General features: G+C 68.7%; 3 protein-coding genes across 6 annotated transcripts; 2 read left to right on the top strand and 1 right to left on the bottom strand.

Annotated features, from left to right (window-relative positions):
* Window positions 1-324: 324 nt before the first annotated feature.
* TIMM10B (translocase of inner mitochondrial membrane 10B) lies at window positions 325-1,265 on the bottom strand. 2 transcript variants are annotated; one of them, XM_058800346.1, is made up of 3 exons: window positions 1,160-1,265; window positions 819-914; window positions 325-749 (listed from the first exon to the last, which is right to left on the bottom strand). In XM_058800346.1, the coding sequence occupies exons 1-3, from the start codon at window positions 1,196-1,198 to the stop codon at window positions 570-572; spliced, it is 315 nt and encodes a 104-aa protein (XP_058656329.1). In that variant the 5' UTR covers window positions 1,199-1,265; the 3' UTR covers window positions 325-569. The 2 variants fall into 2 exon arrangements, with proteins under 2 accessions (XP_058656329.1, XP_058656327.1); XM_058800344.1 differs by having other exon boundaries at window positions 325-914; window positions 1,160-1,247.
* Window positions 1,266-1,311: 46 nt separating this feature from the next.
* On the top strand, window positions 1,312-6,790 carry ARFIP2 (ADP ribosylation factor interacting protein 2). Of its 3 annotated transcripts, XM_058825208.1 has the most exons (9): window positions 1,312-1,378; window positions 2,208-2,315; window positions 2,389-2,497; window positions 3,320-3,430; window positions 3,889-4,004; window positions 4,345-4,566; window positions 4,855-5,012; window positions 5,088-5,262; window positions 5,586-6,790. In XM_058825208.1, the coding sequence occupies exons 2-9, from the start codon at window positions 2,217-2,219 to the stop codon at window positions 5,739-5,741; spliced, it is 1,146 nt and encodes a 381-aa protein (XP_058681191.1). In that variant the 5' UTR covers window positions 1,312-1,378; window positions 2,208-2,216; the 3' UTR covers window positions 5,742-6,790. The 3 variants fall into 3 exon arrangements, with proteins under 3 accessions (XP_058681191.1, XP_058681193.1, XP_058681192.1); XM_058825210.1 differs by lacking the exons at window positions 1,312-1,378; window positions 4,345-4,566 and having other exon boundaries at window positions 1,655-2,315; XM_058825209.1 differs by lacking the exons at window positions 1,312-1,378; window positions 3,320-3,430 and having other exon boundaries at window positions 1,670-2,315.
* A 3,959-nt stretch (window positions 6,791-10,749) lies between these two features.
* On the top strand, window positions 10,750-19,025 carry TRIM3 (tripartite motif containing 3). The gene is made up of 11 exons (XM_058825001.1): window positions 10,750-10,884; window positions 12,559-12,793; window positions 13,152-13,312; window positions 13,558-13,738; window positions 14,323-15,046; window positions 15,183-15,286; window positions 15,715-15,882; window positions 15,962-16,130; window positions 16,825-16,895; window positions 17,020-17,160; window positions 18,755-19,025. The coding sequence occupies exons 1-11, from the start codon at window positions 10,757-10,759 to the stop codon at window positions 18,905-18,907; spliced, it is 2,235 nt and encodes a 744-aa protein (XP_058680984.1). The 5' UTR covers window positions 10,750-10,756; the 3' UTR covers window positions 18,908-19,025.
* Window positions 19,026-19,059: the final 34 nt, after the last annotated feature.

The following is a 19,059-nucleotide window of genomic DNA, read 5'->3' as shown; positions in this document are numbered from 1 at the left end:
CAGCTGCCACCCTCTGCCAGGGGCTGCGGCGGGGAGAGGCCAGGCTCCCCCGGGGGCCAGGCACACACGTGCCCTGAGCTGGTGGGCACGGGCCTGGCAGCTCCTGCCACCTACCCCGCACTGCCCTGAGTGCCCGCTCTGCAGTGAGAATGTTCAGGGCCCCACAGTGTCCTGGGGCTCCTGCAGAGAGACGTTTGTCTCACGTTTAGGTGCAATTCCTGGGATTCCCAGTTGTGCCACGGGCTCCCCCGAACAAGGAACAGAGGTCAGGTTCTGGTGCCCTCCCCAGGTGTCACACTAAGCCATTACTGTGAAGGTGTTTTATTGGTACTCACAGTCCACTGCCCAGAAATCCACAACCAGGAGGGCTAGGGGGCCTTCCCCCTGTTCCTGTGCCCCCCTCCCTGGTGCCCGGCACAGCCCAGCCGCTGCTCGGGGCTCCCGGGGCCCAGCGCAGGTGCTGCTCCGGCCTGGGGCTCCGTGCAGCAGGGATGCGGCCGCTCAGGCCGTGCGGGCCGGGCTGCCGCCAGTGGCGTCCGACGGCCGCGGGGAGCTGCGGCCAGCTGCTGCTACGTGCCGGCAGCGGGAGCGCCTTCCGCGGGCTCCGCGGGGCCCGGCGCCGGCTCAGCGGCGGCCGCGTGCTCGGCGGCGCGGCGCTGCAGCAGCGCGGGCACCAGCCCCACGTAGGCGCCCATCAGGCGGTGGTTGGCGCGGACCAGCCTGGCGGCGCAGCTGTCCAGGCACGACTCCTGCGGGGGACAGGGCGTCAGGGGCGGCGGACACCCGGCCTGCGGACCCGGGCGCCGTGCCCCGCTCACCTCGCGGCCCGTGAGCAGCCGGTAGTTGAGGCTGCAGACGCAGTGGCGGAAGCAGAGCTCGGTCATGCGGTTGTAGACCAGCAGGAAGTCCCGCAGCTGGGGAGCAGGCGCGGGTCACACCGGGCGGACCGGGCCGGGACCCCCGACACCCACCGCGAGTCCCGCAGTGGCCCCCGGCCAGCCCGAGACGCCCGGGTCCCTTCCAGGACCCCGCCGGTTCTCCGGCGAGCCCGACACCTCGAGATCCCACGGCCGGACACGCCGGGACACGCCACCGCACCCGGGACCTCCCATGAAGGCCTCGCGGGCCACGCCGCCCCCGCCCCCGGCCCGAGGCTCACGCTGCGGAGCTGCTGCCGGTGCTCGGCCGCCGGGTCCATCCCGGGCCCGGCCAGGCCCGGTCCCTCCGCGCCCGCGGCACCACACGCCGAACTCCGGCGCGTCACTTCCGCCCGGCTCAGCGATGACGCCACTTCCGGGCCCTTGACGCCACTTTCGGCGCGTCCGGGCCGAAGCGGAGCGGGAGCGGCGCGGGGGGGCCCGGCGGGGCCGGGGCGCAGGTGGGGCCGGGCCGGGGCTGGGCGGGGTCGGCGGCCGCGGGGCCGGTGGGGCCGGGCGGGACAGCCCCGGAGGCGAGGCCGGGCCGCCGCCGCCCGCTCGGGCCGGTTCCGGCTGGAGCAGCCCCCGGGGGTTCCCTCTGAGGTCGGTCCCGTGCCGGGCCTTGCCGTGCATGGCTGCGGGCGGCTCCGTTCCGAGGCTGCCCCCGGAGGCTGCGGGACTGCGGGGCCGTTCACCGGCGAGGATGGCCCTGGGCGGCGGCGGGCTCTGCCCGCGGGGCCGGACTCTGGAGCCGGGCCGGGCGCCGTGCCCGCCGGGGAGGGGACGGGGCGCGGGTAACGGGCTCTCGGAGCCCGCCCCGGGCCCCGCCTGCTCTGGAATGTGCCCGGACCGGTCCGGGCGCTGCGGCCCCCCCGCGCTCCTGCGGACGTGGCTCCGGGCGCCCTCCTGGCCGGGGCCGTGCTGGCGCCGCCAGCGCCGCCGTCCGGGGCAGGGTCTGCGGGGATCCCCGGCGGGGTTTGTGAGCGGGAGCCCGAGGGGCGGGAGCCCGGCAGTCCTGGGCGCGATGGGGCGGCAGCCGCGGTGGGGTCGGTGCCTGTGGGATGTGCCGCCCTGCGGGTCCGTTCCGGGAGCAGGGCTGTCCCGAGGGGGCCGGCCGGGCCGGGCAGCGGCTGCAGGAGGCCCTGCCCGGGGGCAGCGGCTGCTCGGCTGCCGGTGCGGGCCCTTCCCTGCGCTGCGGCTTCCTGCTGGCCCTGCGCGGCCCCGCGGGTGCTGCCGGCGCCCCGGCCGGGCGGGGGTCCTGGCCCCAGCACCTCGTCCGTGTCCTTGCAGGCCCTGAGGATGTCGGACAGGATCCTGAGCAAGGCAGCCACCATGGAGATCCCCATCAGCAGCAACGGGGACACCAGCAGCCTGCCCGAGGACGATGGCCTGGAGCAGGTCCGGGGCTCGGGAAGCCCGGGGGTGTGTGGGGCTGTACCAGGGCTCACCCCCTGTGCTCCTTTGCCCCCAGGACTTGCAGCAGGTGATGGTGTCGGGACCCAACCTGAACGAGACCAGCATCGTGTCCGGCGGCTACGGGGGCACAGCCGAGGGCATCATCCCCACGGGCACCATCAAAGGTACTGGGGCTGCCCTGGCAGGGAGCGGGGCCGTCGTGGGACAGAGGGGCTCAGCTCCCCTCAGTGCCCCTGACTCATGACACAAGGCCTAGCTGGGGTGTCTCCTGGGGGGCTCGGGTTCTGTGCAGGGGCAGCGTGGGGGGCTCTGTACTGAGGCAAAGCAGGGGCTGCTGCCCCAGCTCTGCTCTCCCTGGGCTGGGTGCTCCCCTATCACAGGGTGGGGTCACTGCTGGGAATTTCCATCCCCTTGGCCAGGACATCCCCGTGGGATTCTGAGTCCCTGCTGTGCTGGAGGATCCCAGGTCTGTCCTGGTCCCTGTGCAGCCATGCCCAGCCATGTCCATCCATGTGCTGGGGATGAGGGGGCAGGCAGGGGGCCCCGAGCCCACACCTCACTGACCCCTTCTTGCTGTGTCAGTGGGGCCAGCTGGGCTCTGCACCCCAGGAGACCTGGCACCACTGTCCTTGTTCCACGCAGACCTCTGCCTGAGGGTCCCCCAGGGCTTGAGGAGGGTCTGTGTGGGCAGAGAGAGCGAGTGCACGTGCGTGTGCTTCCCTGGAGCACCGCCACTGCTGTCCCTGTGACGCCAGGCCTGCCCAGCCCTTGGGGTCAGGGATTCCTGCCCCGGGCCAGAGGGGGGTTCCTGGGCTGGGGGCTCCGTCTGCGTGGCTGTGCCCGCGTCTCTGGGTTCCAAGGCTCACGTGCTGCCGTCGCTCTCCCGCTGCCGCCCGCCCGCGCTCTCGTCCCTGTCCCTGCCCCCGTCCGCTCTGCCCTGGCTGCCCCCCGTCCCGTGCCCTGTGCCCCCCCGCTCGGCCCCGCAGCCCCCCCGTTTCCAGGCTCTCTTGTCCACCCTCACCCCCCCCGAGGAGCGCCGGTGCCCCCCAGCGCGCCCGCTGCCCGCAGGATGGCCCGCCCGGCCGCGGCTCCCGCAGGTACGGCCCCCGCCCTGCCCCGGGCCTCCCCTGGGACGCTGGTGAGAGCCCGTGGCGGCTGTGCTGTGGCCAGAGCCCGGTGCTGATCCCTGTGCTGGGACGGGCCCGGGGCTCAGAGGTGGCTCCTCTGCCCCTGAGCCCACCTGAGGCACTGCCACTGCTGCTGGGCAGTGTTCCCCCTGTGTCCAGCCTGGTGAGGATGGGGCAGGGCCTGGTGCAAGCCGAAATGGCTGGGCTGGGCTCTGTGCCCCCATGTGGGACCCTCAGGGGGGCTGGCAGGAGCAGGTTTCTCACCACGATGTCTGTGAGCCGGTGCTGGGCGTGTGCCCAGAGCTGGGCATGCTGCTGTGGAAACAGCAGCTCCAGGACAAGGGCTCTGGAGGCTGGGGCTGCCCAGTGCCCATGGCTGCTGCCCTCCTGGAGCTGGTGCCAGGTTCCCATCCCTGTCCCTGTGCCAGGCCCCGGGCTGCACCCACCGCCCCCCGGACCCCCAGCCGGTGGAGAGGAGGTCGTGCGTGGCATTGCCGTGGAGAAGTTTGACATTGTCAAGAAGTGGGGCATCAACACCTACAAGGTGAGGGGTGAGGGGACACTGACGGGCCTTCCTGCCCTCTCCCACAAGCAGCTGCTCTCAGAGGGGTTTGGGGGTCTCACACATACCTTGGGGCTCCATCTCCCCCTGCTGCAGTGCACCAGCAGCTGCTCTCAGAGGGGTTTGGGGGTCTCACACTTGCCTTGGTGCCCATCCCTGCTTGCAGTGCACCAAGCAGCTGCTCTCAGAGGGGTCAGAGGGGTCTGGGGACTCACACATACCTTGGTGCCCATCTCCCCCTGCTGCAGTGCACCAGCAGCTGCTCTCAGAGGGGTTTAGGGACTCACACATGCTTTGGGGGCCCTGTCTCCCCCTGCTGCAGTGCACCAAGCAGCTGCTGTCGGAGCGCTTTGGCCGAGGGTCCCGCACGGTGGACCTGGAGCTGGAGACCCAGATCGAGCTGCTGCGGGAGACCAAGCGCAAGTACGAGAGCGTGCTGCACCTGGCACGGGCGCTCACGGCCCACCTCTACAGCCTCGTGCAGACCCAGCACGCCCTGGGCGACGCCTTTGCCGACCTCAGCCAGAAATCCCCCGAGCTCCAGGTGTGCCAGGGCTGGGGGAACACTGCAGTGAGGGCAGGGACTGGCTGTACCTGGGCTGGGGCTTCACCCTGGGCTTGTGGGGGTCAGGACTTGGGGGCTCACACTTGGACACCAAGGCAGGAACACAACCTGCACAAGAGTGGACGTTGTGCTGGTGCTGGGCAGGGTGGCGCTGCATCGTGGTTGGCCCTGGTGGTCTCAGGGGGCTTTTCCCCCAGCACCCTTGATGGAGGGGAGTGTGGATGGGATCCGTGGCCCCTCACCATGCCCCCATCCCTGTGTCCCCAGGAGGAGTTTGGGTACAACGCAGAGACGCAGAAGCTGCTGTGCAAGAACGGGGAGACGCTGCTGGGCGCCGTCAACTTCTTTGTGTCCAGCATCAACACGCTGGTCAACAAGACCATGGAGGACACGCTCATGACAGTGAAGCAGTACGAGACGGCCAGGTGGGCCGGGGCTCGGGGGGCTGGGGGCTCCTGGCAGGCCTGGGGGCGGGTCAGTGATGCTGGGCTGCCGTGCAGGCTGGAGTATGACGCGTACCGCACGGACCTGGAGGAGCTGAGCATGGGCCCGCGCGACGCCGGCGCCGTCAGCCGCCTGGACGCCGCCCAGAGCCAGTTCCAGAGCCACAAGGACAAGTACGAGAAGCTGCGGGCGGACGTGGCCATCAAGCTCAAGTTCTTGGAGGAGAACAAGGTGGGTGCAGGGTGGGGATGGGGGCGCAGGAGTGGGAGATGCAAGACAGAGGTGGGATGGGGCAGGAATGGGGCGCATGAGGAGGGGGGGTTTGGGACACAGGAGGATGGGAGGGAAGTGCAGGGATAGGAGGCGCGGGGATGGGGTCCCTGCAGGGATTTGACAGCCACACTGGATTTGTCACTCAAGGACACGAATTGGGTGGAACGGGCATTGCAGGGGGGGAGCGATGGCACTCTGGGGGTCTCAGAGGACTTTCCAACCCCTTCTCTGTGCTGCTGGGGTGGGCTCAGGCCCCCCAGTCATGATCCCTCCCCCCCCAGATCAAGGTGATGCACAAGCAACTGCTGCTGTTCCACAATGCCATCTCCGCGTACTTTGCTGGGAACCAGCAGCAGCTTGAGCAGACCCTCAAGCAGTTCAACATCAAGCTCAAGACCCCCGGCGCCGAGAAGCCCTCCTGGCTGGAGGAGCAGTGAGCCCCCGTGCCCCCCGGATGGGATGGAGGAGCACACATGGACCTCAGTTGTGGCAGGGGGCTCGTGGGGGCCACCGCCCAGGCCTGCTCTTGGATGGGGGGGACCCCGGGTGTGGGGAGCTGCCAGAGGGCTGGGTCCCCCCTCATCCCACAGCCCCTCCTCAGGGCAGGGTGCAGCAGCTCCTCGGCACAGACCCCACACAGCAGACAGCTGGAGCCCCCCTGCCCCTGACACTCCCAAGGGGGCTGGCTGGGCTGCTGCCCCCAGGCGCCCCACTCACCCTGGGGTGAGCCAGGACCTTCCACTGTCCCCCTGTGCTGCCTCCCCGGGGCAGGATGGGGGTGCGCCCCTCCCAGGCCCCCCAGCTCCCCCCAGGCAGCCCCCTGCCCTGTGCACAGTGGAGCTGGGTGGGGGCAGCACTGGCACAGCCAGGCCCCCCTGTGTTGGGGAGGGGCTGTGGGGCTGCCCCTGGCACCCAGGGGGCTCCTGCTCTGCCCGCCAGTGCCAGGGACACCCCGGCCCCCTCCAGGCCGTTTCCAGCCTGGCTGCTCATGCACTCCTGATTCACAGGGGGCTGCACCCCCAAAGAGCCCCCTGCTTCCCTACCCGGGGCTGTGGTGCCTGGGCTGGGCCGGTGAGGGGTCCCTGTGCCCTGCTGCTCATGGCAGGGGGAGTCGCTGGCCAGGCACGGGTCCCCTGGCACCCTGGGAGAGCACGGGGTCTCCAAGCAGGGACCAAAGGTCAGTGGAGGCACGGGGTGCACGCGTGTCCGTGTGCGGGCACACGCGTGTCCCTGCGTGTCCGTGTGCGGGCACACGCATGTCCCGGACTGGGGCGCCTGTGCTGCACACGGGGGGCTGGGGTCCCGGCCAGGGCCCGCCCCCACCCCACGAGGGGCCCCCCGCCTACCCCCGCACTTGGGCACTTTCTCCTGAGACAAAACTGTTGGTTTTTCTTGCTCATTAATTTAACTCATAATTTAATGTCGGGATCCGACTTCCCCCTGCCCCGCCCTGGTGACGGTCTGACCCCCAAGGCCCTGACTTGTGTAAAACCCCAATAAATGGTACAGATCAGTGTGTGCCAAGCCACAGCGGGGCAGGGAGGGGCTGGGGCTGCCAGGGAGGGTGGGAGATGGGACACGAGCCCCCCGAGGGTGAGGACCCTGATGGAGCCCTAGGGCAAGGGGGCTGGCTGCTGCTTGTGGGGGCCCAGGCTCGGAGGGGGACTGAGCTGGAGCCCGGGAGAGAGGGCTCTGGGGGCGAGCAAGGGGCGTGGGGGGACCCTGCTCCCTTGTGTCTGGTGAGGGGAGCCACCCCTTGCTCCAGCCCCATGGCACCAGCATGAACCAGCCCAGGTGGGAGTCAATGGATGGGGGGCACCACAGGGGCAGGCTGGGTGGGATCGGCCTGGGGTTCCTGGCACCATTGCCACTGTCCCACTGGTGTCACTGAGAGCTCGGGAGTCCCACAGGATGGACTCCCCCAGGCCAGGCACTGGGGCCTGTGCCATCGGTGCCCTCCTCCATCACCCTTCAATCTATTCCTACTCTCTGCGGCATTGTATTTGTCCAATTGCTGCTCCCCTGGGGCTCCTGGACACCCCCAGGACACTCACTGGCCCCTGGGACACTGCCTTCAGAAGATTCCCAGCCCCCCTGAACCTTCCTCCAGGACACCCTCTGCCTCAGCCCCCTGGAACACTGAAACCCTCCCATGGGGTGCTGCCGCTCCCCAGACATGGATGTGGGCATCCCTGGCCACACCGGGCTCGGGTGGGTGTCTGTCCCCAAGGGATGAGGGCTCTGTGCCCCCAGGCCCATCCACTAGGGGAAGGAGCGAGGGGCTCTGTGGGGAGCAGGAGCCGCTGGAGGTGCAGGTGGAGGTCCTTGGTGGAGGGGAGCCCGTGCTGATCCCCACTGTGCTGCAGGTGTCCCAGCACTGATCCCAGGGTGCTGCAGGTGTCCCAGCACTGACCCCAGGGTGCTGCAGGTGTCCCAGCACTGATCCCACGGTGCTGCAGGTGTCCCAGCACTGATCCCAGGGTGCTGCAGGTGTCCCAGCACTGACCCCAGGGTGCTGCAGGTGTCCCAGCACTGACCCCAGGGTGCTGCAGGTGTCCCAGCACTGATCTCCAGGGTGCTGCAGGTGTCCCAGCACTGATCCCCACTGTGCTGCAGGTGTCCCAGCACTGATCTCCAGGGTGCTGCAGGTGTCCCAGCACTGACCCCAGGGTGCTGCAGGTGTCCCAGCACTGATCCCCACTGTGCTGCAGGTGTCCCAGCACTGATCCCCACTGTGCTGCAGGTGTCCCAGCACTGATCTCCAGGGTGCTGCAGGTGTCCCAGCACTGACCCCAGGGTGCTGCAGGTGTCCCAGCACTGACCCCAGGGTGCTGCAGGTGTCCCAGCACTGATCCACTGTGCTGCAGGTGTCCCAGCACTGACCCCAGGGTGCTGCAGGTGTCCCAGCACTGATCCCCACTGTGCTGCAGGTGTCCCAGCACTGACCCCAGGGTGCTGCAGGTGTCCCAGCACTGATCCCCACTGTGCTGCAGGTGTCCCAGCACTGATCTCCAGGGTGCTGCAGGTGTCCCAGCACTGATCCCAGGGTGCTGCAGGTGTCCCAGCAGCTGATGCCCACTGTCCTGCTGGTGCTCAGGGGACACGCAGAGCCTTAGCCCACCCTGCTGCTTCTGGGGGTGCCTGCTGGGGATGGGGGGTCCTGGGGGTGGGTCCCGTGTTCCAAGGCAGGTCACCCCCATCACCATCATCATCGTCCCTGCTCCTGGGGCACTGTGATGGCTGCACAACCACGTCTGGCCTGGCTGCGGAACCTTCCAGACACTGAGGACAAGGTGGAGGGTCAGGAGATCATGTTGGGGTCCCCATGTGGATTGGGACAGATTTATTGGGGGGCTGGTTCATGGCAGAGCTCTGGCTCCATCCTGGAGCTGGTGGGTCTCCCTGATGGGTCCTCAAATGTGCTGGGCCGGGTCAGCACCTTCCTGTCCCTGTGGCCATCATCCCCCCATGGCCCACTCCAGCAGTGACCTGCCTGGGGATGGGGGCACCTCCTCTGCACCCCTGGGGCTCCAGCTCTGCCAGGATGCCCTGTCCAGGAGGCCCCATCTGCCTCACCCAAAGGAGGCAGTGGGGCTCTGCTGGAATTCCCGGGAAGCTGCAGCACGTGGGCTCGATGCCACGTTCTGAACGGGTGGGGGGGGCACCAGCTGAGGGGGGGACGGTGATGAGGGGGTCCCACGTGGAGGAGGAGCTGTGGCAGCTGGCAGGTGGGAAGAAGCGTGGGCTCCATAAAAACTGAGGGGCTGGGGCGGGCCTACTGGGCTCTGATTTTAGTCCTATCCCCCCCTTTAAAAACCCCTTTGTACCCGGCCTGTACCTCCTTTATACCACCCCTCTATAATCCCTGTGTTACCCCCGTTTTTACCTGTGCATCTCCCTCGCCGCCCTTTGTACCCACCTGTTCGCCTTGACCTTCCCTTTATTCCCCCTTTTATATTCTTCCTACTGCCCAATTTATCCCGCCCGCCACCCCACGCTCGGTACCCCCGCCGCGCCGTGCCCCCCCCCCACCAGTGTGTGCCCACATTGTTCCCCGGCCCCGCTCCCGCTCCAGTTTGGGGTCAGCCCCCCCAGATTCGGGGTCGGGATGTGGTTGCCGTGGCAACAGCCGGGTACCCCTGGATGCGCGGAGCCCCCCCCCAGCTGCAGAGCCACAGCCCAGGCGAGACCACTGCCGCCGGAGGGGGGGCCGAGGAGTCACTGCGCACACTTTTCCACCGCCCCCTCCCCACGAACCCCCCAGTCGAGGGCGGCAGCGCGTCCTGCGGCGGCGCCCCGGCACCGCGAGCGGGGCGTCCTCGGGGGCGGGCTCCGTGGCACGGGGAGGCGGTGGCGCGTTCCGCCTCCCCCTGCGGAGCGCGGTTGGTGCGGCCCGGCCCGGCCGCCTCCCTGTCGCATCCCGGGCCGGGGCCGAGGATGCGCCGTGGGGTCCCGCGGCGCGCGCGGGAGCGAGGAGGGGGCTGCGGGGGGGGTGAGTGCGGGGTGAGCGGGGCGGCACCGGCACCGGGCACCGGGCACCGGGCGGGGGGTGAGGGGGCACACCGCGGGCAGGGCTGCGAGGGGCGGGGGGGCTGATGGCCGCGGGCAGCGCCCCCCGGGCCCCCCGGGCCGTGCGACCCCCGGGCCCGCCGTGCCCCGGTGCCGCGGGGGGGGCGGTGCCGCACAATGGCGGCCGGGGCGGGGCCGCGGCCTGGAGCGCGGAGCCGCCGCAGCGCCGTGAGCGGGGCCGGGGCCGGGGCGGGGGGCACGGGGCTGTGGGGTCAGTGCGGCACCGGGACACGGGGGCTGAGGGGTGTCCCACGGGACCGGGGCTGGGCTCGGTGCCGGGGGCGCAGGAGGAGGCGGCGGCGGCGGCGGCGGGGTGTGCCCGTGGGGCGGGAGGACGGCTGCTGTGGGTGCTGTGGGTGCCCTGCGGCCATTCCTCACCATGGATGGTGCCGCGGGGCCAAGGAGAGGGGCTGTGGGTCAGTGCGTTCCGAGGGGCGGGAGGGGCAGGGCAGTGCCGGGGACGCGGTGCTGTGTGAGGCTGTGGGTGCCGTGGGCACGGTGGAGCCAGAGGGGTCCCGTGTGTGCCCCACAAGGTGTCCGTGGGGCCGGGGACTGCGGGATGCCTTGGGGCGGGGGCTGTGGGTGCCCCGGGGAGCCGAGCCCTCATGCCGTGGGGTGAGTGTCCCTCCTTATGGCCCTCTGTGGGGCTGTGGGGTGCGCAGGGGGCTGTGGGGCACTGTGGTTCAGTGCTGGGCTGCAGGGCGCCATGCAGGGCCTCCCCAGCATTTAAATTGCCCCGTCCTCAGGCGGAGGGTCTGCCGTGACCCACCGCGAGCCTGTGGGGCGGGTGGGGGCTGCGTGATGCCCGGGGCTGGCGGCGGCCGTGGGCGCTGCAGGGTGCGTGCCCCTCACTGTGCTGTGCCTGCCAGGCTGAGGAGCCACCATGGCCCGCCACGAGCCCGCCAGCCCGGTGGTGCGGCAGATTGACCAGCAGTTCCTGATCTGCAGCATCTGCCTCGACCGCTACTGCAACCCCAAGGTGCTGCCCTGCCTGCACACCTTCTGCGAGAGGTGCGACCTCCCGAACCCACCCGAGCCCCCCCTGCACCCCCTGAACCCCTCCTGAGCCCCCCCTGCAGCCCCTGAACCCAATCCCTGCCTGCAAACCTTCTGTGAGAGGGGGGACCCCTCATTACACTTCCTCCCTGCACCCCACTGCACCCCCACTCTCCATCCCCACCGTGTCTCTGAGCCCCCCTGCACCCCTCCCGTGCTCTCTGCACCCTGCCAGCATCCATCCCCAGCACATCCCCACTGTGCCCTGGGCCCCCTGCACCCCCCAGAGCCCTGACTGCAGCCCGGCACTGCCACCCTCCAAATGCACCCCATGTCCTTACTGCCCCCCTGCAGCCCCCAGCTGCTCTGCCCCTCCAGCAACCATCCCTTTGCCCCCAGTGCACCCAGCCCCCTCTGCCTTGCTGCACCCCCTGTGTCCCTGCAGCCCCGGTGTGCCCCACTGCAGCCCCTAAACCCTCAGTGTGAGCAGAGCGCCCCTCAGCCCCACTGGAGTGCGCCAGGCCCCGCTGCACTCCCTGCCCTCCCAGTGACAGATGGGGTCAGGCCTCCTGTGTCCCCAGAGCTGGGGGCTGGGCTGGGCCCCCCCTGCGTCCCATGGCTCACGGTGGGGCTGGGACCCCCTGCCCAGGGCTCTGTGCCCTCCACACCCCACTTCTCTGGGAGGGCTGCAGAGCCCCTGAGCCCCCCGATTGCGGGAGCTGGGGGAACAATGGCTGGCTCCCCCAGTGGGGGGGCCTTGTTGCTGATGGCCCCCTCTCTCTGTGCTCCCAGAGCCCTCTGGTCCTGCTCCATCCATCCATCCATCCATCCATCCATCCATCCATCCATCCATCCATCCATCCATGTCCCCAGGGGCACTGGCACTGCAACCCTTGTCCATCTGTCCGACTGCCCGCTCCCCTGCCTCTCCCCCACCTGGTGTGACACCGCACAGCCCTCCTGTCTGTCTGTCCATCTGTGTCTCCCATCCTCGTGTGACACTGTGCAGCCCCCCCATGTGACTGTCCGTCTGCCCTCCTCCTGCACCCCAGTGTGACACTGCAGCCCTGCCATCTTGTCCATCTGTCCCCTGGTTTGTCTGTCCCTCCCACCCTGTTCTCACCCCCTGGTGTTCCACCACGCAGCCCCCATGTCCGTGTGTCCATCTCTCCCCCTGCTCTCTGCCTGCACCCCAGCCCTTCGGTCTGTCTGCTGCCCCCTCTCCCTGTGTTCCTCATTGCCCTGTCTGTCCATCCTGCTGCTCCTGTCCCACTGTCAGTGTGTGCAGCCCCCCTGTCCATCCCTCTGTCCCCAGGCCTATCCACGTGCCCTTGTCCTGCACCCTGACCCCTGTGTTCATCTGTCCATCCCGCTCTGTACCTGCCCCCAGCCCTAGGTGGCACGTTCACCCTTCTGTCCCCCCATCAACCTGCCCGTCTGTTCCCCTGTGTCCCTGTGCATCCGTCTGTCCCTTCATCCCCCTGTTCTGCCCCCAGAGCCATCCCCCATCCCCAGCCCAGCGGGCCCTGTCCCCCCATCCATCCCCTCACCGGTCCCCCTGTTGTTCCTGTATCTGGACCCACGAGCCCCCTGTGCCCCCACTGCTGTCCCTGCCCAGCCTGTCCCTGCCATGCCCCGTGTGACCCCTGACCCCAGTGCCCCCGTGACCCCTGACCCCTGTGACCCCAGGTGTCTGCAGAACTACATTCCGGCCCAGAGCCTGTCCCTGTCGTGCCCCGTGTGCCGCCAGACCTCCATCCTGCCCGAGCGGGGGGTCCCGGCGCTGCCCAACAACTTCTTCATCACCAACCTGATGGAGGTGCTGCAGCGGGACCCCGACCCCCGCGGGGCCCCCCCCGCGCCCCTGCCGCCCCTGGGCGCCGCCACCGGGCAGCCGCTCTGCTGCCCCAACCACGAGGGAAAGGTGGGGCCGGGGGCTGCCCGGGGGCTGTGCTGGGGGCTCAGGGTGTTCATGGGGGGGCTGCGGGGACCTGGGGGGCTGGGGGGTCCCGAGGGCTGATGTGACTCAGGGGCACTGGGGACCTGCAGGAGCTGGAGAGGCTTTAGGAGGGCTGGGATCTGGGGAAGGCTAAGGAGGGCCGTGAGGGTCAGGGGGGCTGGGGGCGCTGCAGGCCTTGGAGAAAGGGTCCACAGAGGGTCTGGGGAGGCTGCGGTGGTCCCGCGAGTCTGGGAGAGGCTGTGTGGGCTCAGAGGGGGGTTTGGGGCGGGCTGCAGGCTCCTCGGGCTGAGCGCGGGGCAGCAGGTGAGCGCAGGTGTGGCAGGTGATGGAGTTCTACTGCGAGCCCTGCGAGACGGCCATGTGCCGGGAGTGCACGGAGGGCGAGCGGCGGGAGCACCGGGACCACCGCACCGTGCCGCTGCGCGACGTGCTGGAGCAGCACAAGGCAGCCCTGCAGCACCAGCTCGACGCTGTGCGCGCCAGGTACGGGGCAAGGGGGGCTGGGGGTCCCCAGGGCCCCGCTCCCACTGCCATCAGTGCCAGCTTCGTGCCACCCACACACTGTGCCTGAGGGCGTCGTGGGTGCTCTGGGGTTTGAGGGTTCAGGGAGTGCCCGTGTCCACCCTCTGCAGAATGCCACAGCTGGGTGAGGGTGCTGTGGGGGGCTGCAGGGTTCAGGTGGGGCGGGTGGGGGTTTGGGACTTGAGGGGGTGCCCGTGTCTCCCCAGGCTCCCGCAGCTGGCGGCAGCTGTGGGGCTGGTGGCCGAGATCAGCCGGCAGCTGGGGCAGCGCCGGGCTGAGGCCGAGGCCGAGATCGGGAGCAGCTTCGAGGAGCTGGAGGCAGCGCTGCGGCAGCGGCGGGAGGTGCTGCTGCGCGACCTGGAGGCCACCTGTGCTGCCAAGCAGCAGGTAACACACCTGGGGCTCTGTGCCCTTCACCAGCCCTTCCTGGGGGTGTGTGGGTACCCCAGCTGTGCCCCTCTGCCTGTGGCCCAGCCGGTGCAACAGCTGGGGTCCCAGTGCAGCGCCAGCACTGGGCTTGTGGCCATGGCTGGGGTGCAGGTGGGGGAGCAGGCAGAGCATTGGTTAGGGCTGCTGGGTGTGGGGGTCCCACACGGACACCACAGAGACGTGCCATCCTCACAGGATGCACGGAGGAGCAACTGGAGGTGCTGCAGCAGGGCCAGGATGTGGCTCAAGTGTGGGTGTTAGCACTGGGGTCCCAGCCGGTGCCACAGGTGATGATGTCCTGTGGTTTGGATGTGGGTGCTGGCACTGGGGTCCCACTGGTGCCACAGGTGATGTACTGTGGTTTGGATGTGGGTGCTGGCACTGGGGTCCCAGCCGGTGCCACAGGTGATGATGTCCTGTGGTTCAGGTGTGGGTGCTGGCCCTGGGGTCCCACTGGTGCCACAGGTGATGTACTGTGGTTTGGGTGTGGGTGCTGGCCCTGGGGTCCCACTGGTGCCACAGGTGGTGTCCTGATCGCGCAGGTGCTGGAGGCGCAGCTGGAGGTGCTGCGGCAGGGCCAGGAGAGCATCCTGAGCAGCTGCGCGTTCACGGAGCAGGCGCTGCACCACGGCTCGGCCACGGAGGTGCTGCTGGTGCAGAAGCAGATGGGCGAGCGGCTGCGGGAGCTGGCGGCGCGGCCCTTCCCCGAGCACCCGCACGAGAACGCGCAGCTCGAGTTCCACGCCGAGCCCGAGGGGCTGCGCCGCTCCATCCAGAACCTGGGCGCGCTGCTGACCACCAGCGCCACGGCGCACACCACGGTGGCCACGGGCGAGGGGCTGCGCCAGGCCGTGGTGGGGCAGCCCTGCTCGCTCAGCGTCACCACCAAGGACAAGGACGGGGCGCTGGTGCGCAGCGGCGGCGCCCGCCTGCGCTTCGCCGTGACGGGCCCCGACGGCGCCGCGGCCGAGGCCGAGGTGCAGGACAACCGCAACGGCACCTACGAGCTGGTGTACACGCCGCGCAGCGAGGGCGACTTCGTGCTGTCCATCCTGCTGTACGGGCAGCCCGTGCGCGGCTCCCCGTTCCGCGCGCGCGCCCTGCGCCCCAGCGACGTGCCCCCGTCCCCCGAGGAGGCCAAGCGCCGCGTCAAGTCCCCGGGCGGGGGGCACGTGCGGCAGAAGGCCCTGCGCCGCCCCGCCAGCATGTACGGCAGCGCCAAGCGCAAGGAGAACCCCATCGAGGACGAGCTCATCTTTCGCGTCGGTGAGCGGGGGCAGGGGGTGTCTGGGGATGATGGGGGGCTCCCCAGGATGGTGGGGTCTCCCTGGGCTCCTCGTGGCTCCCTGGGGTGGTGAGTGGTGTCCTGGGGCCCCGTGTGCCCCCTGACTGGTGCCTGCAGGCAGCCGTGGCCGGGAGAAGGGCGAGTTCACCAACCTGCAGGGGATCTCCACGTCCAGCGCTGGCCGCATCGTCGTGGCCGACAGCAACAACCAGTGCGTGCAGGTACGGACACCCTTGGGACCTCCAAACCCCCCCAGGACCCCCACTGACTCTTGTTGACCCCCACTGACCCTGACAGCAGCAACCAGTGCGTGCAGGTATGGACCCTTGGGACCCCCACTGACCCCCCCGGGTAACCCTGGATCCCCACTGACCCCATCAGCAGTAACCAATGCGTGCAGGTACAGTCCCCTCCAGGATCCCCGAAGTGTCCCAGGACCCCCACTGACTCCCCCTGCTCTCCCCTGGCCCCCACAGTGGTTCTCCAATGGGGGGCAGTTCCAGCTGTGTTTTGGGGTGCGGGGCCGTTCCCCTGGCTCCCTGAGCCTGCTGCCGTTGCAGATGTTCAGTGTGTTCAGTGAGGGGCAGTTCCAGCTGCGTTTTGGGGTGTGGGGTGCTCCCCTGGCTCCCTGACCGTGCTGCCCTCGCAGGTGTTCAGTAACGAGGGGCAGTTCCGGCTGCGTTTCGGGGTGCGGGGCCGTTCCCCGGGGCAGCTCCAGCGCCCCACGGGGGTCTCAGTGGACACCAACGGTGACATCATCGTGGCCGACTACGACAACCGCTGGGTCAGTGTGTTCTCACCTGAGGGCAAGTTCAAGGTGAGGCCTGCAGGGCTCTGGGGGGAGCCGTGGGCGGGGGGTCCGTGGCAGTCCCAGCCTCACTGCCTGTCCCCCCCAGACGAAGCTGGGCGCGGGCCGGCTGATGGGCCCCAAGGGTGTCGCCGTGGACAAAAACGGGCACATCATCGTGGTGGACAACAAGGCTTGCTGCGTCTTCATCTTCCAGCCCAATGGCAAGCTGGTGGCACGGTTCGGCTCCCGCGGCACCGCCGAGCGCCAGTTCGCAGGTACCTGCCCTGGCACCCCAGCTGGGAGCCCAGGGCAGGCAGCACCGTGTGTGCCCCGCCTTGCTGGGACAGCTGGTGGCACTGGGAGCCCAAGAACGGCCTGAGGCTGGGGCACAGGTCCAGGCTGCAGTTCTGGATCCAGCTCTGGGCTTTCTGGATCCAGCTCTGGGCTGTGGGTTCAGGTTCTGGGCTCAGGACTTGTTCTGAGCTCTGGTTTGAGTTCTGGGGCTGGACAGGGAGCCAGAATCTGGGTCTAGGTCCAGCACCATGTTCAGGGCTCTGATCCAGTTCTAGGTTCTATCTCTGGGTTCTGGTTCAGGACTGAGATCCCAGGCTCTGAGTTCAGGGTTTGGTTCTGGTTCCCAGGCTGGGATGAGGTTCCAGGTTCTGGGTTTGGGTCTGGGTTCTGAGCTGTGTGTCCTAGACTGGGGGACTGGGTTTGGTTCTGGATACAGATTGTGGATCTGGGTTCTGGGTTCAATTCTGGGCCAGGGCCCTGGCCTCAGGTTCTGGCAGTGGCTCCATCCTGGGGGCTCTGAGTTCTGGGCTCTGTCCGTACCTCAGGGCTCTGGCTCCATCCTGGTCCTGCCATGGGGCCAGGGCTGAACCCCGCCATTCCCCTCAGGGCTGAGTCCCCCAGTCCTGGGGATGATTCCCGTGCCCCTCTCAGGCTGAGTCCCCTTTATCTCCTCAGGACCCCATTTTGTGGCTGTCAACAACAAGAATGAGATCGTGGTGACCGACTTCCACAACCACTCTGTGAAGGTGAGCACAGGCACAGGCAGGTGCTGAGAGCCCCTGGTGCTCTGAGGGTGGGCTGGGGGCTGCAGTGACCCCCCTGTGCTCCGAGGGCAGCCTGGGGGCTGCAGTGACCCCCCGTGCCCCCCAGGTGTACAACGCCGAGGGTGAGTTCCTGTTCAAGTTCGGCTCGCACGGCGAGGGCAACGGGCAGTTCAACGCGCCCACGGGGGTGGCCGTGGACAGCAACGGCAACATCATCGTGGCTGACTGGGGCAACAGCCGCATCCAGGTACCGCCCTGTGCCCGCACGGACACACGGACACCTGTGCCCGCACGGACACACCGACACCTGTGACTGCACGGACACATGGACACACCGACACCTGTGCCGGCACAGACACACGGACACCTGTGCCTGCACGGACACACGGACACCTGTGCCTACACGGACACACGGACACCTGTGCCTACACGGACACCTGTGCCCGCACGGACACACCGACACCTGTGACTGCACGGACACATGGACACACCGACACCTGTGCCGGCACAGACACATGGACACCTGTGCCTGCACGGACACACGGACACCTGTGCCTACACGGACACACGGACACCTGTGCCTACACGGACACCTGTGCCCGCACGGACACACCGACACCTGTGCCGGCACAGACACACGGACACCTGTGCCTGCACAGACACACGGACACCTGTGCCTACACGGACACCTGTGCCCGCACGGACACACGGACACCTGTGACTGCACGAACACACGGACACCTGTGCCGGCACGGACACACGGACACCTGTGCCTACACGGACACAGACACACGGACACCTGTGCCCGCACGGACACAGACACACGGACACCTGTGCCTACACGGACACACCGACACCTGTGCCGGCACGGACACACGGACACCTGTGCCAGCACGGACACACGGACACCTGTGCCTACACGGACACACGGACAGCTGTGCCTGCACGGACACACCGACACCTGTGCTGGCACAGACACACGGACACCTGTGCCCGCACGGACACAGACACACCGACACCTGTGCCCGCACGGACACACGGACACCTGTGCCAGCACAGACACATTGACACCTGTGCCTACACGGACACCTGTGCCTTCACAGACACACGGACACCTGTGCTGGCACAGACACGCACACACCTGTGCCTGTACAGACACACCGACACCTGTGCCTGCACAGACACCTGTGCTTGCACACCTGTACCTGCACAGACACCCATGCCCACACAGACAGACACCTGTGCCTGCACAGACACCTGTGCCTGCACCTGCATACCTGCACCTGCACTGACACTTGCATCTGACACCTGTACCTGCACACCTGCACACCTGTACCTGCACACATCCCCCAGCGCAGCCCAAGGGGCTCAGCCCTGCCCCCTCCCCATCCCACGTGTGTGCCAGGGGCACCTGCAGGGAGCCAGGCACAGCTGGGTTTGAGAGTGGCTGGAGAGGATCTTGGGTCAGTGGGCAGAGTCTGTGCAGGGGCTGCGGTCAGCTGGGAGGGGTCAGGCAACTGGGAGCAACAGAGGAGGGTCTCTGGTCAGCTGGGAATGCTCCACGGGGGCCTCGGGGCAACTGGGAGGAACTGGGAAGAGTTTTGCACCAAGAGCAACTGGGATGGACTGAGAAGGGGTCTGGGCTCACCTGGGAGCAACTGGGAGGGTCTTGGGTTAACTGGAATAGACCCAGGGGGATCTTGACCCCGTGCCCCCACAGGGAGTGCGTCCTGCAGGGCTGGGGGCTCTCAGGGCTGGCTGTCCCCGGGCCGTGGGGCCATTGGGGGTCCCTGGGCTGGCTGTCCCCGGGCCCTGGGGCACAGCGCTGTGCACTCCCGCAGGTGTTTGACAGCGCGGGCTCGTTCCTGTCCTACATCAACACGGCGGCCGACCCGCTGTACGGCCCGCAGGGGCTGGCCCTCACCTCCGACGGCCACGTGGTCGTGGCTGACTCGGGCAACCACTGCTTCAAGGCCTATCGCTACCTGCAGTGACGGGCACGGCGCCGGGCACCGGGCACGGCAGCAGGAGCCTGCAGCTGCACCGGGGGCACGGCTGCCCCGCGGCCTCGCCTGCCCCCCAAGCGCCATCCTGGCTTCATGTGCACTTTATCCCAGGGGGCAGCCGGGCCTGGGGGGGTGAGGAT

This window comes from Ammospiza caudacuta, chromosome 2, assembly GCF_027887145.1.
Source record: "Ammospiza caudacuta isolate bAmmCau1 chromosome 2, bAmmCau1.pri, whole genome shotgun sequence".
NCBI lineage: Eukaryota > Metazoa > Chordata > Aves > Passeriformes > Passerellidae > Ammospiza > Ammospiza caudacuta.
Note: the sequence above shows the minus strand (reverse complement) of the source record. Positions and strands in the feature narration are given on the sequence as shown.